The 18,081-nt window shown below is 45.4% G+C and overlaps 1 protein-coding gene across 1 annotated transcript in view; it reads left to right on the top strand.

Annotated features, from left to right (window-relative positions):
- Positions 1–18,081, top strand: part of SORCS3 (sortilin related VPS10 domain containing receptor 3) — a 550,689-nt gene that overhangs the window by 212,281 nt on the left and 320,327 nt on the right. The window contains exon 3 of the mRNA XM_075842847.1: positions 14,338–14,437. Within this exon, the coding sequence (XP_075698962.1) occupies positions 14,338–14,437 (100 nt within the window). The remainder of the gene's footprint in view (positions 1–14,337; positions 14,438–18,081) is intronic.

The following is an 18,081-nucleotide window of genomic DNA, read 5'->3' as shown; positions in this document are numbered from 1 at the left end:
TACAGGATTGGTGTCACGAAGGGTCTGGGGACCTACTGGGCCGTACCGCCTTGGCGGTAAGGCAGGTGGCCAATAGGGAGCAGGTGACTGTCTATAGTTCTATAGGTACCTGTGGCAGCTCAGACAGCAGCAGGGCAGGCTCGGCTGGGACTTAGGCAGCAGGTAGACGTCAGGCGAGGTGAAGCAGGTCAGACGTGGATGCAGCACGGCACGACTTTGGCACAGCACAGTGCTAGACCAGGAAGGTATGGATTTCTAGGAACCGGAACTGAAAACACGTATAGGTACAGGGACTGGAACAGGGACTGGAACAGGGAACACACTAGGAGGCCATCACATAGACAAACTATAGGGAACATAACAACGCTCAGGCATAGAACTAGGGGGCTGGACCCCTCTTATAGTCCAGGGTACTCATGGGTCAAAGTTCGTCCATGAGGTCCTGTGCGCGCGCTGCACCTTTAAGAGCGGGCACGAGCGTGCGCGTGCACCCTACGGGATCCGGCAGAGGTGAGTGGACGCGAGCGCTGGTGTCTCCTGAGGAGGAGGCTGGGGCCAGCGCTTGCTGACTCGTGGCTGCGGCTGTCAGGGGGAGGTTGGAGCTGACAGCCCGCAGCCACGGACATTATAATTAGTGGGCACATAGCAGTGATCACAATGGAGCCCACAATCTGGTGCTGGCTCATCCACTACACCCCTTCCCACCAGGGACAGGTGGGCATCTTGCCTCTCCAACTCCTTGAGCCAATCCCTCACTTCTTTGAGAGCTTAAGTCATATTCTCCAGATTCTCTCCACGCAGAAGAGAAGAAGATGAGGTCAACTTGACTTCTTTGTGGCCCCCTATCTCCACTGGCCACATAATCACCACATTGGCTACCTTTTTTACTTTTGAGTTTTTTGGTGTTAATTTGATGAGGTTACTAAGGACAAAGCAGAATTTCTAATTGTATTTATTTCTTCTAATGATTTGCCACACTTTGATTTCCACCTAAGCAAAATAGTCAATTCTGTAGTTGCCATGGGTGAATGTGTCATCGATATGCCGATGATTTTCTATTGGATGTTTGGAATGGGGGAAAGACCAGCTCCGGGTTCATGCCCATGGGCGTTATGATCCTGCACAGTGCCCCCTCTCTCCACAGATAAAGCGAAGAATGAGAATAACACATACTGAAGCCCCAAACACATGACCGTGGTTTTCGGATGAAATTGCGGACCCATTCATTTCTATTGACCACAGACACCTTTACGTGTATTTACGGATGTGTATCCGGCTGTAGAAATGATCCGCAAAATATAGAGCGCAACATATTCTTGACCGCAACTGCGATTGCCGTCCGTAATTGCAGAAGCGTTTCCATGCGATGGCAGGGGATTCCCCAAGAAAATTGCGCCTGAGCGAGCATTTGACCTTTTCAAGGGATTGGGATATGTTTTGCAGACAGCATCCCAGATATCCGGATGACTACGGATTCGTATTTGCGCACAGTAAAAAACAATACGGCCATATGCATGAGGCCTCAAGAAGTATTTGTAGTGGAGTTATCTAGACCTTGTACTGCTCAAATTTACTCCTATACCAAAGATGTAAAACATTCCAGAAATCTGGGAAATATAGTCCTTGTTGTCCAGCATTGAATTTAAGAAATAAAAAAGACGGCAAACATGTAGCGTGTTCTGTGAAAATGGAGTATGGAGGAATCAGAGACGTTTGTTGAGTAATTTAATTATCTAATAACATATATCTATCTGATGTAAAATGAAGGCAGTGAGGGATGCTGGTCGAATTCTTGGGAGCATCACATGTTCACATCTGCGTTGGAGCCTCTTTTGCATTTTGCGTCAAATAGGTCAATGGGGTCTGTCTGGTTCTGCCGTTATCTGTCATGTGACAGGCGTTAGACCGGATTTTATCATATATATATATATATATATATATATATATATATATATGTGTGTGTGTGTGTCACTCTTATAATAAGGACTTTGCATAGACTTTATAGACTGTTGTTTGGTCAGCTGCTACTCCACTACGGCGGTGCGGCCTTGTGGGTCCACGTACCCACAGATCGTGACAGTACGCTCAGGCCATGGACCCCGCTGGTCAATCCAAGACCATGACGACTTCACAAATCATGCAGGCAGACATGTGAGACCTCCGGTCACGACACGACCAACTTCTCCATCCGGTGAACGCCAATGCACATCGTCTGGATGCTCGAGCTGCAGTCTTAACGGTACCTGCTCCTGCTGTTCCTCCTGCTAAACCACCTGTCTGTACCAATCCCCGATTCTCTCTGCTACTACCTCCTCACTACGACGGGGACGCGAGGACCTGCAGGGGATTTCTAACCCAATGCCAGATCCAAATCAAGCTGCATGCAGGGGAATTTCCTTCTGATGACGCAAGTATCGCCTTAATAATCTCTCTCCTTACTGGCAAGGCCCTTGCATGGGCGAATCACATTTGGGAACGTCAGGGACCAGAGACCCGTGACTTAGGCATCATTTAGACGAGCGTAATATACGCGCGTGCGACGTGCGTGCATTTCACGCGTGTTGTACGCACCTATATTAGTCTATGGGGCAGTGCAGACAGTCCGTGAGTTTTGCACTGCGCGAGTCCGCTGCGTAAAACTCACGACATGTTCTATATTTCGCCGTTTTTCGCGCATCACGCACCCATTGAAGTCAATGGGTGCGTGAAAACCACGCAGGTCGCACGGAAGCACTTCCGTGCGAACTGCGTGATTCGCGCAACAGCTGTCAAACTCTGAATGTAAACAGAAAAGCACCATGTGCTTTTCTGTTTACAAACATCCAAACGGAGTGTCATAATGATGACACACGCAGCTGTTAAGTGCCTTTTGCGCACGCAAAACGCCGCGTTTTTTGCGTGCGCAAAACGCACACACTCGTGTAAATCAGGCCTTACAGTGATTCTTGCATACTTTCCATACAGTATTTGAAGAACCTGGACGAGTCTCTTCTGCAGCTGCATCTCTGCTGACCCTTCGCCAAGGAGACACCTCCGTGGGCGACTACACAATTCTCTTCCGTACCCTGGCTGCAAATCTGGCCTGGAACAACGAGGTCTTGGTGGCTACATTCTGGCATGGACTGTCTTCTGATATTAAAGACGAGCTCGCCGCTCGAGATCTGCCACCTACCCTGGATGGTCTAATTTTTCTGTCCACCCGGATTAACATGAGGATCCAGGAACGGTCCCATGAGGTTCGCCGGGACAGAAGATTCCCCAGGCTGGCTCCTACTTTCCAGCGACCCCTGCTGCCCTCATCAGTTGTTCCACCAGAGGAACCTATGCAAGTAGACTGCCTCAAATTGTCAGTCCAGGAGAAACAACGCAGACACACTTCGGGACTCTGACTGTATTGTTGCTTCGGAGGCCATTTTGTGCTTTTGTGTCCCCAGAAGCCAAAAAGCTCCAGCACCTAGGATTGGTTGGAGAGACAACCCTAGGTGGAACAATGCTAAATAAAAAATTCTCTCCCAAACTGTCCATTCCCGTCACCATAGCGTCCGGAGAGAAGACGCACCGGGTCTCTGCCTACCTGGACTCCAGGTCTGCGGCAAACTTTATCCAGCAGGACCTAGTGGATCATCTCCAGTTGCCCACAGTCCCTCTGGAAATGCCTCTGGCTGTTGCCCCGGTGAATGGACTTCCTCTGCCCAATCCTATCGTATCTGAGGCCAAGCCACTGAAGCTCCAAGTTGGAGCCCTTCACGCTGAACAGATTGCATTTCTTGTCTTGCCTAAAGCCGTCAATCCTGTTTTGCTGGGTTTGCCTTGGCTCTGGCTACATGCCCCAGTATTGGACTGGAATTCCGGAGAAGTTCTCGAATGGGGCTCCGAATGTCTCCAACGCAGCCTCCTCTGTCTCAGTCATTAGCGTGATCACCCACTCATTTTGCTCAGTTTACGGACGTCTTCAGCAAGAAGGAGGCTGAGATGCTTTCCCCCCATACCGGTCTTACGACTATCCGATTGAACTGGCGGTTGTTCGCAGTTGTTCTTCTGATGTGTTCGAGGTGAAGAAGATCCTGGACTACAAAAAAGTAGGAGGAAGGACTTTGTTTTTGGTGGATTAGAGAGGGTTTGGTCCTGAGGAGAGGTCCTGGGAGCCAGAAGAGAACCTTAATGCCCCTACCCTCGTTAAAAAATTCCTAACGCTCTGGATCCAAGAAAAGGGGGCGTAAGGGGGGTACTGTAATGTCCGCGGTCGCGGACCGTCGCCCCTCCTTACCTCCTTGCCTCTACCGCAGACTCCTCTCTTCATTCCAATGTCTTCCTCCTTGGAGACACCAGCACTTGCGGCCACTCTGCTCTGAAGTGTCCTCTCGTTCCCGACCTTAAAGGGCCAGCTTGTGCACATGCAGATAATGACTAATTATCCCCAGATCACCCTGGACTATAAAAAGGGCTCTGCCCTTTCACTCCTTGTCTGAGCGTTGTTGTGTATTCCCATGTTAGTCTTAACAAATGGTCCCTTAGTCGTATCCTGATCCCAGTGTTCCCGTATCCTTCCAGTACCCTGTATGCCGTGCTGTGTTTGTTCTTGTGTCTTATCCAATGTTGAAGTCCTGTTGTGTCATCTGCCACGCCTTCTGTATATACCACGTCTAGTATCATCCACTATGCCTGTTGTATGTACCACGTCTAGTATCATCTGTCACGCCTTCTGTATATACCACGTCTAGTATCATCTGCTACGCCTCCTATATGTACTACGTCTAGTATCATCCGCTATGCCTGCTGTGTATACCACGTTTAGTACCATCTGCTACGTCTGGCGTCATCTGCCATATCAAGTTCCATCCGTGCCAAAGCCTCTGCTACAGGGGCGTAACTAGGAAAGACTGGGCCCCATAGCAAACTTTTGACTGGGGCCCCCCCTCCCCTGGGTGTCACACAACACCCCCCTTGTAGATAGTGCCTTTTTTACAGCCCCCCCCTGTAGATAACGCCATACAGCCCCCTGTAGATAACGCCATACAGCCCCCTTTGTAGATATCTACAGAGGGGGCTGTATGGCATTCCCTACAGGGGTGACTGTATGGCTTTCCTTACAGGGGGGGCTGTATGGCGTTCCCTACAGGGGGGGCTGTATGGCGTTATCTACAGAGGGGGCTGTATGGCGTTCCCTGCAGGGAGGGCTGTATGGCGTTCCCTGCAGGGGGGGGGGCTGTATGGCGTTATCTACAGGGGGGACTGTATGGCGTTATCTACAGGGGGACTGTATGGCGTTATCTACAGGGGGGCTGTATGGCGTTATCTACAGGGAGGACTGTATGTCGTTATCTACAGGGGGGACTGTATGGTGTTATCTACAGAGGGGGCTGTATGGCGCTAACGCCTTACAGCCCCCACTGTAGAGAACACCATACAGCCCCCACTGTAGAGAACGCCATACAGCCCCCACTGTAGAGAACGCCATACAGCCCCCCCTGTAGGGAATGCCATACAGCCCCCCCTGTAGGGAATGCCATACAGCCCCCCCTGTAGGGAATGCCATACAGCCCCCCCTGTAGGGAACGCCATACAGCCCCCCTCTGTAGGGAACACCATACAGCCCCCCCTGTAGGGAACGCCATACAGCCCCCCCTGTAAGGAAAGCCATACAGTCACCCCTGTAGGAAACGCCATACAGTCCCCCTGTAGATAGCGCCATACAGCCCCCCCTGTAGGGAACGCCATACAGCCCCCCTGTAGGGAACGCCATACAGCCCCCCCTCTAGGGAACGCCATACAGCCCCCCCTGTAGGGAACTCCATACAGGCCCCCCCTGCAGGGAACGCCATACAGCCCCCCCCTGTAGGGAACGCCATACAGCGTCCCCAACCCCCCCAAAAATTGCGACCTACAGTGTGTCCTACAAATAACATGCATCCCCTATCCACAGGATATCCACAGGACAGGGGATACATGTGTGATCGCTGGCTGCGATAGGGAGAACGGGGGACTAAAAGTCCCCTGAAGTTTTCCATGACTAACCTCTGACTTCCGGCGTCTGTGTCGGCAGCTCAATAAAAATGAAAGGAGCGCTGGTCACGCATGCGCACAAGCGCGACCGGCGCTCCATTAATTTCTACGGAGCTGCCGACACAGACCCCGGAAGTCCGAGGTTTGTGATGGAGAACTTCAGGGGACTTTCAGTCCCCCGTTCTCCCTATCGCTGCCAGCGATCACACATGTATCCCCTGTCCTGTGGAGATCCTGTGGAGAGGGGATACATGTCTTTTGTTTAATGGCAGAGCGGGGAGATACCTCCCCGCTCTGCCGTAGTGTTCAGTGGCGTCCCGCTGTAGCAGCCATAGCAGCTGCTAGCGGAGCCTCCGGCCATAGTGGGGGCCCGTGCCGGCGGGCGACACGGGACCCTCATGCCGCGGGCCCCGTAGCAGCTGCTACAGCTGCTACGGCGGTAGTTACGCCACTGCTCTGCTACTGTCTGGACTCTTACAGACACTCTTGTACTAAGACTGTTATTTGGCCAGCTGCTACTCCACTACGGTGGTGCGGCCTTGTGGGTCCACATACACGCACATCGTGGCAGTTACTTGTTACGCACCTGCCAATGAGTGCATCAAGCCCCATATACATTATTTCTGCACCTTCCTAAATCTTTGTGTTGTTTTTCGTAAGCCTTTCTGATTTATAGAGACACTGGAGATGAAATCCTTCTTCCGTTTTCTCTTCCTTTCAGCTGATTTTTTTCTCTCTGTTATTCTTTGTGCCGACGGGTGACATATTTACGTGATTTCTAGAAGTCTATGAATATTTTATACATTCGCTTGTTTCTTGCCGTACGTTTTCTTTAGACGCTCGCCTTAAACTTGTTTCATTGGTTGTAAGAGCTGACCGATATGAGATGCATTTAGCTAATAGGTGCAGGATGGGAGTTATTATTTTACTGCACCGTACGTGGTAAATAAACCAGGATAGGGTATTACACGTGTAAACCGGCAGTGAATAGAGTTCATGGCGTCTTCCACTTATCCCGTACGTTTCACTATTTCACTTAATCTTCAGCCTCGCCGGTTTATAAAATTCAACCAAAGTAAATAATATTCCCCCAGTTCCATTCTTACGAGTCGCCTGCCCCTCCCCCCACCGCTCAGCTTTACCGGTGTGTTTGCAGCCTGTGTAATCTTAAGGAACGTTCTGAGAAGTGTAACAAATGCCTTTGATTAATAATTCCCAAGATGCCTTCCCGGAAGCCGAGGAAATCAGATAAGCGAAGACTAAGAGGAGTGTTGGACGGTTCTCACTCTCCGCTTATCGCATGAAAGTCAGACCGCCGTCTTCCTATTAATGTGTCAGTCCCCCCCAGGACCATATTGAACCCGAGGCTGTGATAGACCTAACAGGCGATTCATTTCTCTAAACACAATACCATCAGATAAGAAAACCTTAAAAAGAGAGAGCGTTCCTTTGTAAGTATGGATGGGGGAGGGGGATGCGCGGTTTCCTACTCCTCGTCTTGGCTCTTTCCTCTTACATAAGCTGTTACTAAAGCCACATATTAAAAATAAATAAAAATGTATTTAACATTCAATTTTGGGTCATTTTAGGTTTTCTAGGATTTTATTCGGGGTCATCAATGTGTGATCATTGCGGGTCGTGTTATGTGATAAGCCATATTACCCCAATTTAGAAATCAAAAAAGAATCTGTCAAAAAGACAGATTGTGGACACAAAGTGTATACAAAAGCTCTGGAGTCGCATTGGGACTTGAGTATAGCAAACCAATCCAGAGCTATAAATAATGCAAACACAAAAAGTGCGCCATCAAAACACCCCCCCCACAACATCCATCCCCCTCCCACCCCCCACTGAAGTCTATGTACAGACATGTCATAAACACAATAAGGATCCCCGAATCTCAATCCATGTTTTCTTCAAGAGACGGATAGACATAAGGTATTCTTCCTTCACGCTATGGAATTTCGGAAAGCGCACCTCCTGTACATCATATAAGACTCCCAATTAGGACACTATCAAAATATAAGATACATAAATATCAAAAACATTTATACGTCATTAGGGTATGTTCACACAACTGATTTTCGGGCGTTTTTCGGGCCATAAACGTCCGAAAAACAGCTGAAAAATCGGAAGCAGAACGCCTCCAAACATCTGCCCATTGATTTGAATGGGAAAAACGGCGTTCTGTTCCGACGGGGCGTTTTTTTACGTGTAATTTTTATAAACGGCCGCGTAAAAAAAAAAAGCCCTTCGAAAAAGAAGTGCATGTCACTTCTTGAGCCGTTTTTGGAGCCGTTTTTCATTGACTCAATATAAAAACAGCTCCAAAAACGTCCGGAAAAAACGCAGCGAAAAAACGCGAGTCCCTTGAAAACAGCTCCGTATTTTCAGATGTTTTTTGCTAATCGTGTGATCATACCCTAAGGGCATGGCCAGACGTGGCGGAATTGCTCTCCACAGCTTTTTAGTAGGGTTCGTTTGCACGTTGCGGAAAACTCTGCTGCGGAGCATAGGCTGTGACACGGAATTTGGTGTCCGCAGCATATACTGGCTGTTGCGGACGTGTAGCGGACTTGTTGCGGACTCATTGCGGAATTTCTCCATTGACTTCAATGCAGAGTCAAAATTCTGCAATGAAGTCCGCACATGTTATGTAGATGTTATGTGTGCTGCGGAGCGTATTGGTTTTACTAACATGACATTTCTTCATTCTGGCTGGACCTATGTATTTCTAGGTCTACAGCCAGACTGAGGCCTCATGCACACTAACGTAAAAACGCCCGTAATCACCGGCCGCTATTACGGCACGGGCAGGCCCATAGAAGTCAATGGGGCTCCCGTAATTACGGGTGACTACGTGTGTGCACCCATAATTACGGGAGCGTTGCTAGGTGACGTCAGTAAATAGTCACTGTCCAGGGTGCTGAAAGAGTTAAGCGATCGGCAGTAACTGTTTCTGCACCCGGGACAGTGACTACCGATCCCAATATACAGCAACCTGTAAAAAAATATAAGTTCCTACTTACCGAGAACTCCCTGCTTCTGTCTCCAGGCCGGCCTCCCAGGATGACGTTTCAGTCTAAGTGACGGCTGCAGCCAATCACAGGCCAATCACAGGCTGCAGCGGTCACATGGACTGCCGCGTCATCCAGGGAGGTCGGGCTGGATGGCGAAAGAGGGACGTGTCACCAAGACAACGGCCGGTAAGTAAGAATTTATTTTACTTTCACTAGAAAAAGGGCTGTCCCTTCTCTCTATCCTGCACTGATAGGGAGAAGGGAAGCACTTTCACCTCAATACGCAACGGCCAGTCCGCATCAATTTACTGCACATTTTAGGCAAAGCTGCAACAGAATCTGCAACGCAGATTATGTGCGGCATTGATGCGGACAGTGGCGGAAGAAATACGCCACATCTGGTCATGCCCTAATAATTATAAAAAGGATGCCAAGCTCTGACATTCATTTAATCCTTTAGGTGACATTGTATCTAGTGTCACAATCTACTTTAATTCCTTACGTAAAAGGTATTTGAAAGTATCTCCTCCTCTATTGCTCTCATATATTCTATCAATCCTTTTAATTTTTCGAAGCCTCCAATTGCTCTTATGATAATCTTGAAAATGTCTAGCAAGAAGTTTACTCCGATCACCAGATTCATTCACAAAATCATTAGGTAAAATGTCTTATGTCCCGAATGTGCTCCAAAACGCGTGTTTTATGCTCCCTAGTGATCACGCCAACATGGATCTTATTACAGGGGCAACAGGCGTGATAGACAATCTTGTATTCCCTGGAGTTATCTGAACCATAGAAGGAGTCTGTTTTCTCCATAACAAGACATGCCCCACATTTTCCTCAAGACACGTTACCCCATCTTGGTCCTTTTGATCCACAGATATATTGGTTCGCAGATGATGGTACATAATCACTGCGAACCAGCATATCACGTAAATTAGGGCTTCGGCGCGTTGTCATTGCCGGGCTAGGACTAATTATTCTAACTAGATTTTTGTCAGTTTTAAGTATAGCCCAATGTTTTTGGAGTATGCCTCGCATCATGTGCCATTGTTTATTGTAGCCAGAAATAAATCTTACCATATTGTTGTCAGATCTAGTAGATCCCCTTGTTTCTTAAATCTGGCATAATGAAATTCACGGATAACCTGATCTTCATTGTATCCTCCTGTTTTAAAATCTCATAATTAGATCTTTAGATTGAATATCGAAGCGTTCATCTGAAGAGCATATTTCCGTCGTGCACGGAGGAATTGTCCTCTAGGGATAGCTTTAATGATGTGTTTAGGATGGGAGGAGTCGGCCCTAAGGTAGGAATTAACAGAGGATCCTTTCCTAAAGATGTCCGTGACGATTCTGCCATCCGATTCAACGAGAATCTTTAAATCCAAAAATTTAATTTCGCTCTTACTGTACTTATTTATGTTCAAAGCGATGGTATTCACTTCCCTGCCAAATAAATAGAACATCGTCTATGAAGCGTCGCCATGATACAACAGAGTATACAAAAGGGATTTTGTTCATTGTGTACCATGTTCCTCTCCCAAAAATCCATAAATAAATTCGCTTACGAAGGGGCACAGTATTTGTCTTTAAAGATAAAGAAATTATGACACAGAATGAACTCGAGCAGTTCCATGATCAGCCTGATCAAATCCCTATCTATTGCCTGTCTGCAAATAAAATGTACGTGCCTGAAGCCCATGATTGTGATGGATAGAGGTGTACAGTGACTCCACATCACTGGTTACATTATACATGTCGTCCTCCAATCTCAAACATTCTAGAGATATCAACATATCTGTCGAGTCTCTAATGTAAGATGGAAGGGCTTCTACGAAAGGTCTTGGGTAATAGTCAATAAATCGGCATATTGGTTCACACAGCCCTCCCATCCCCGAAATTGTCGGACGACCCGGGGGGCAAATGGCATTTTTATGAATTTTAGGCAGAAGTATAATGTAGGGATCCTTGGTTCCTTCACTATCAAACCCTCATATACCTCACAGGTGATAGTTCCATTATCAACGGCCTGTTTAGGAATCAAATCTAGTTGTAAACTAAATAGCCCCACTGGATTCTGTTGTAAAACCCTGTACATATCCGAGTAATTTAATTGCCTTTTGGCCTCCTGTTCATACATTAAAGTGGGCCACACGACAATGTTGCCCCCCTTAGTTTAGGTCTGCCACCTACAAGACACCGCAGCAGGACCCCAGTGCAGACCAGCACGATGAAGTGATGTCATCATGACATCATACTTGCTTGAGCACGAGCCGCCAATGACAGAGTGAATGGTGGAGCAGGGAGCTGATGGCTCCCTGCTCCACCATAGTATTTAGCTGTAGCTGCATCAGTAGGTACTGTAGATATTGACAGTGCTACGTGCCCCGGGTTCGGGGGGCAATGATCCAAAAATCTGGGGCTTATGCCCCGGATGCCAGGTGATAGCAAGACACTGATCGCCAGGACAGGAGTCACTATGGATACAGCATGAGAGCAGTCAAAAGTCCCCAGGGAGGTTTCTTGTAAAAGTCTGTTTGGGCATACTGTACCAGTGGAATTATCTAAGGGGCGCTGGCGCATATTTCTATGTACAGGCATAATATACTGGCATAAAGAAGTGGACCAGCATATTGGTATGTATTCAAATTCATGTAAAATTATTGTCCATTTTAAAAATTCTAAATTATACTTTACTTTGAAATGGTCCTTATCCAATCATGGTTGGACAGTACTAAGGCTGGACTCACACAGGACTGTAGCAGTGTTTTTCTGAAGGGTCCGCCATAGGATGCTCTGAAAGGAGCTCAGTCTTTATCAGTGTCATGTGTCCCGCCAAGACGAAGGGGGTTATCAAATTTTTGGGGGTTGATTCGCAAATACCTTAAGAATTCTTCTTGCTGGTAAGTTCTATGTGCTGTGATAATAGCATAGTGTACAATATAATTTAAAGGGGACATACACTTGTTCTGTAAAACTGGACGGTGGACCATTCCCACTGGTGGGCCCAAGCTACAATACTTTAGTCTGGGACTGGTGGGGTTTCTTTTTACGTGCAGTGGCCAAATGTTATATCTGTGCTATCTGTGCTAAGTTCACTATAAAGTTTTAAAGGGCCAGCAGTTAGTTATTAACTAGGCTCCTCCCATCATCTCAGATTTTCATTAGTTTTGTACTGGATTAGAAAAACTTGGCTGCTTTCTTCCAGAAACAGCGCCACCGCTCTCTATAATTTGTGTCTGGTATTGCAGTTAAGCTACATTGAAGTGAATGGGGCTTAGCTGCAATACCACACACAACCTGTGGACAAGTGTGGCGCTGTGTCTGTAAAAAAGCAGCCTAGTTCTCCCAATCCTCTTCAACCCCTTTAGAACAAATAGTAAGTAAAATTACTGTCACCAGCTAGTTATTTTAAAGAGAATTTGAAACCAAACTATAAAAATGTAATGACTTCTATATGTCACTTCTATAGGTGTCTGTCTGTATATTTGATACTTGCCAAATTTTACAGCAGGCCTCCTGAAAGAACAGGCAAATGTCCCGGGCGCAGCATCAGCTTTAAAATATTCTCACCTCTCCCCGATCCTGCAATCTTCTTCACTCCTGCAGACAACATCCTGAGGCTTCAGACACACGACCGTAGTACTTTCAACCCCTTGAAAAGGTCAAATGATCGCTCAGGCGCCATTTTCTTGGGGAATCAACTGTCGTCGCGTAGCAATGCTTACAAAATTACGGACAGCTAAGGGTGCACATCCGTAGATTCCTGCAATTTTGCATGCGCTTATAGACTTCTATGGGAAGGAATAGGACGTGTTCTATATTTTGCGGATCGTTTCTACGGCCCGGACACATATTTGTAAATATACGGAAAATGTGTCCAGTTCCAATAGAAATGAAGGGTCCGCAGATTATCCGTAATTACAGATAAAAACTACGGTCGTGTGCGTGGGGCCTGACATCGGGTTCGCATCAGTATATTATCTGCAGAGGCACTAATGCGTGAAGAGGACTGCAGGAACGGGGGTGGGGGGGGAGTATCTGCACACCTGATCTGGGGTCTGCATTACTTTCATCCCCGCACCACGACGTGCACTTATGTCAAGCTGTGAAGGGGTTAATGTATGGAGCGCGCTCACGTGCTGAGCGCGCTCCATACCCTGCGGGTGTCAGCTGTGTATTACAGCTGATACCCGTCACTAACGGCCAGGAACAGCGATCGCGTTGTTCCTGGCCATTTAACCTGTCAAATGCTGCGGTCAATCGCAACCTCAGCATCTGATGCGTAAGGCTACATGCACACGGCCATGCCCGTAATCAGAGCCAGCGATAGCGGGCATGGCTGGCCACAGTTGGCTGCCCATATTTCAACATACAAAGTATGGGGCATGGCCCGTAAAATACGAAAAATAGGACATGCTCCATAATTCCCGGCACGGTTCTACGGCACGGACACCCATCCGTAGCGAAAGAAAATAATAAAAGATTTTAAAAGTTAAAAAAAATTGGTATCGCTGCGTCCATAAAAGTCCGAACTCTTATAATATACCATTATTTAATGCTCAACGTAAACGCTGTAAAAATAAAAAAAAATAAAACGCCAACATCACTGTTTTTGGTGCATCTTAGTGGTGAAAAAAAAATGTAAGAAAAAGTGATCAAAAAGTCGTATATTCCAAAATATGGTACCAATAAAAACCACAGCTCGTGCTGCAAAAAATAAGCCCTCACCGCTCAATCCACAAAATAATAAAAAGTTATGGCTTTCAGAATATGGAAAAAAAACCATATTTTTTTCTAACAAATAGATTTTTTGTTGTAAAAGGAGTTAGGCTCCATGCACACAAACGTGCTTTTGCGGCCGCAATTCCCCCTAAACTACAACTCCTCCTGCAAAAAAAAAGCCTTCATACCAGTCGGTTGACGGAAAAATAAAAAAGTTATGGCTCATGCAAGGCGGGGAGAGTAAAACGAAAATGAAAAAAAAATTAAAAAATGGCTTGGACACTAAGGTTGGTCTTTATTTTAGCGGGTCTGGGCTCTGTATTTAGGGAGGTCTAGGGTCTGTGTTTATTTAGGAGGCTGAACTAGGGGTCTGTATTTATTTTGGGGTGTGCTGATGGGGTCATATATACTATTTGTGATTTAAATGCAGTAGGTTGGGGGCGTGTCCTATATAAATGGGCGGGGCACAAGGATATAAAATGTTCTCCTTTTTTCCGCGTCTCTTCTGATACTCGGCACGTTTGCTGTATATACATGAAGATGTGGAGGTTTTTTTTTACACTAAAATCTGATTTGTCTTTTCTAGGTCAACAGATTATGGAACAACCTATGAAAAGTTTAATGAAAAGGTGGGGCTGAAAACTGTCCTGAGCTATCTGTATGTGAGCCCCACCAACAAGAAGAAGGTAAAGCTGCAAATAATAATAATAATACAAATAATAATAATACAAGTAATAATAATAATAATAATAATATCCTCTAGATCTTGATTGCTATTGTGTAAACTTTCATTGTTCTTCTTCCTCTCCCAATAATCTTCATCTGTTCCTATGATTTACTCATCATTCTATGTTTACACGGCTTGGCGGGACCCTCCGCAAAATCCGCAGTGGAATTAATCTTCCCGTTGGCAGGAAGATTCCTCCTCCCATTCACCTCAATGGTAGAGTCCGACAAAATCCGCCCGGAGATCGGGCAGGACGCTTCTTTTTCCCGCCACCTGAAAAAAATCAGCTACTAGGAAACCGAAGCGTCCGGCTCCCATTGAAATGAATGGGAGGCAATATTTCCGCCATGTGAACATCCCTATATATAGATCTACACAGAATCCATTATCTTAGACCCCATGCACATGACCGTGCCCGTAATCACAGCCCACGATTGCGAGCACTGACGGCCGCCCGCATTTTCCAGCAGTGCCACCATGCAAAGTATAGGAGTACGGCACGTAAAATACGAAAAATAGGACATGCTCCATAATTTCCGGCACGGTTCTACGGCCCGGACACCCATCCGTAGCGCTATGGAGAGGGGTCCGCAACCAGTTGAACCGACTGGGAACGTAAGGTTTTACGGTCGTGTGCATGGGGCCTTAGGGCGGTTACGAAGGGCCATAATACGGCTGCATTTTAACGTCTATAAAACCTGAACCTCACGTAGTGCAGCTGAGTCGAACTTACAGCATGTCACCGTGGAACCTAAATTCCGTTCAGTACAACTGCGGGGGTCCGGCTCTGGCGGTTGTGTTACGGATGTTAAAATACTGCAGCATTGGATCTGAAACCAGCCATAGAGCTTATTCAGACGTTACAATTTCATCTCTTTTTATTCACTTGGGTATGGCTCACACAATCACAGACTGTCAATATAAAATCCCAGAAATTAACCCCTTAACGCACCTTCAGTGGCAGCGCCCGCGCGATTAACGAAGGGGAAAATGACTACAATATACAGCCGCAACTGCTGGGATCGGAGAAAACACCCGGCAGTTAACCCATTCAGAGGGACAATAAAATCTGATCACAGCACTGTACAAGTGGAATCCCCTTTTACCTGTGATTGCCAGTCCCGTCAACATGTTCGCCAGGGATGGTATAACTAGACAGATAGCTTGGTATTAGACAAAGGTCCCCAGGACTGGGTCTTGTAAAGTCCTTTTAGGCCATAGGTGCCTATGCATAATTTTGTCATACCTTTTTAAAAAAAAATATAATCTTAATTAATAAGCGGCGTCGGATGCATCTGGCACCGCTTATCTTAGAGGAAACAAAGAGTCAGGCAGGTTAAGACATAGGAGGAAGAGGCTCAGTGGGACAGTCTTGTCTATGGTCATCTTCCCAGTGCAGTATCGTTAAGGTGGGATTGGGTGTGACCCCAAATTAGCGTCGTCCTGCCGCTATGCGCCAGCACGCTCATGAGGATTTTATATAAATAGTAAAATACTGAAGTCTGAAGTGAAGGGATATAATTGGAAACTTTACAAGTTACAGAAATGATTCAGCAAGTTCTGAAGTCTTTAATTGTAAGTGGAAGTGAGAGCGGAGAACGTCTTCGATGACAGCAGAGGAGCATAGAATACGCGGGAGGTGAGAAGGCGTCATATGCCACCCTGCCATTCATCACCCTTCTCATACAGACGCTTCTAAGAGCAGCGACGGACCTGCACCGCTGTAATCACCTGCCTTTTATTTCCCGGCTGTATCAGTTCTATCATCACGTAACCTATATCCAGTGTAATGGGATCAGAGCAGGGTACTTTGTGCCCAAATTGTAGTCGTTCCGACCGCCAGTAGTGACACAATGACAGCAAATGTTTTATATAACAAGTACAAGTCACTGCTGATGGAGCAATATTAAAAACACGTGTATACAGGTGCAAGTACGCCTGTGACTGCAAAACATTACACAAGAATATGGCGACCGCACACTGCGAACACCAATGGCACCTAAAACACTATATCTAAATACATATACATTGCTGCTGAATCTACTTACAATAGTGAGGTTCTTAGTGCATATTTTGATCAAATTGTGTGAGCCCACCTGCCACGACAAGGCGACCTCACTTATAAGGTGGGTCCCTACGCTGCACAAAGAACCTGTTCTTGGTCTAAGCCTGCAGAATATACTTATAATCTATCTATCTATCTATCTATCTATCTATCTATCTATCTATCTATCTATCTATCTATCTATCTATCTATCTATCTATCTATCTATCTATCTATCTATCTATCTATCTATCTATCTATCTCATATCTATCTATCTATCTATCTCATATCTATCTCATATCTATCTATCTCATATCTATCTATCTATCTATCTATCTATCTATCTATCTATCTATCTATCTATCTATCTATCTATCTATCTATCTATCTATCTATCTATCTATCTATCTATCTATCTATCTATCTATCTATCTATCTATCTATCTCATATCTATCTCTCTATCTCATATCTATCTATCTATCTATCTATCTATCTATCTATCTATCTATCTATCTATCTATCTATCTATCTATCTATCTATCTATCTATCTATCTATCTATCTATCTCATATCTATCTATCTATCTATCTATCTATCTATCTATCTATCTATCTATCTATCTATCTATCTATCTATCTATCTGTCTGTCTGTCTGTCTGTCTGTCTGTCTGTCTGTCTGTCTATCTATCTATCTATCTATCTATCTATCTATCTATCTATCTATCTATCTATCTATCTATCTATCTATCTATCTATCTATCTATCTATCTATCTATCTATCTATCTATCTCTATCAATCTATCTATCTATCTATCTATCTATCTATCTATCTATCTATCTATCTATCTATCTATCTATCTATCTATCTATCTATCTATCTATCTCATATCTATCTATCTATCTATCTATCTATCTATCTATCTATCTATCTATCTATCTATCTATCTATCTATCTATCTATCTATCTATCTATCTCATATCTATCTCATATCTATGTATCTCATATCTATCTATCTCATATCTATCTATCTATCTATCTATCTATCTATCTATCTATCTATCTATCTATCTATCTATCTATCTATCTATCTATCTATCTATCTATCTATCTATCTATCTATCTCATATCTATCTATCTATCTATCTATCTATCTATCTATCTATCTATCTATCTATCTATCTATCTATCTATCTATCTCATATCTATCTATCTATCTATCTATCTATCTATCTATCTATCTATCTATCTATCTATCTATCTATCTATCTATCTATCTATCTATCTATCTATCTATCTATCTATCTATCTATCTATCTATCTATCTATCTATCTATCTATCTATCTATCTAATCTATCATCTATCCAGTGGCGGATTAAGTAGACCATGGGCCCTGGGCTGTTACCCAAACTTGGGCCCCCCTTCCTCACTGCCGCCCTGTAACTATTTTTGACACTACTTTTTTGGGCAAGCATTAACAGTGTTACGATTTCCCTTGTCACAGGGCTGTGTCCCTACATACTGAGAGTATCACACTGTGCAGGGACACAACCTCCTG

The sequence above is a fragment of the Rhinoderma darwinii genome, chromosome 11, assembly GCF_050947455.1.
Source record: "Rhinoderma darwinii isolate aRhiDar2 chromosome 11, aRhiDar2.hap1, whole genome shotgun sequence".
Lineage (NCBI taxonomy): Eukaryota > Metazoa > Chordata > Amphibia > Anura > Rhinodermatidae > Rhinoderma > Rhinoderma darwinii.
The sequence above is the reverse complement of the archived record's forward strand: the minus strand, read 5'-3'. Positions and strand labels throughout refer to the sequence as shown.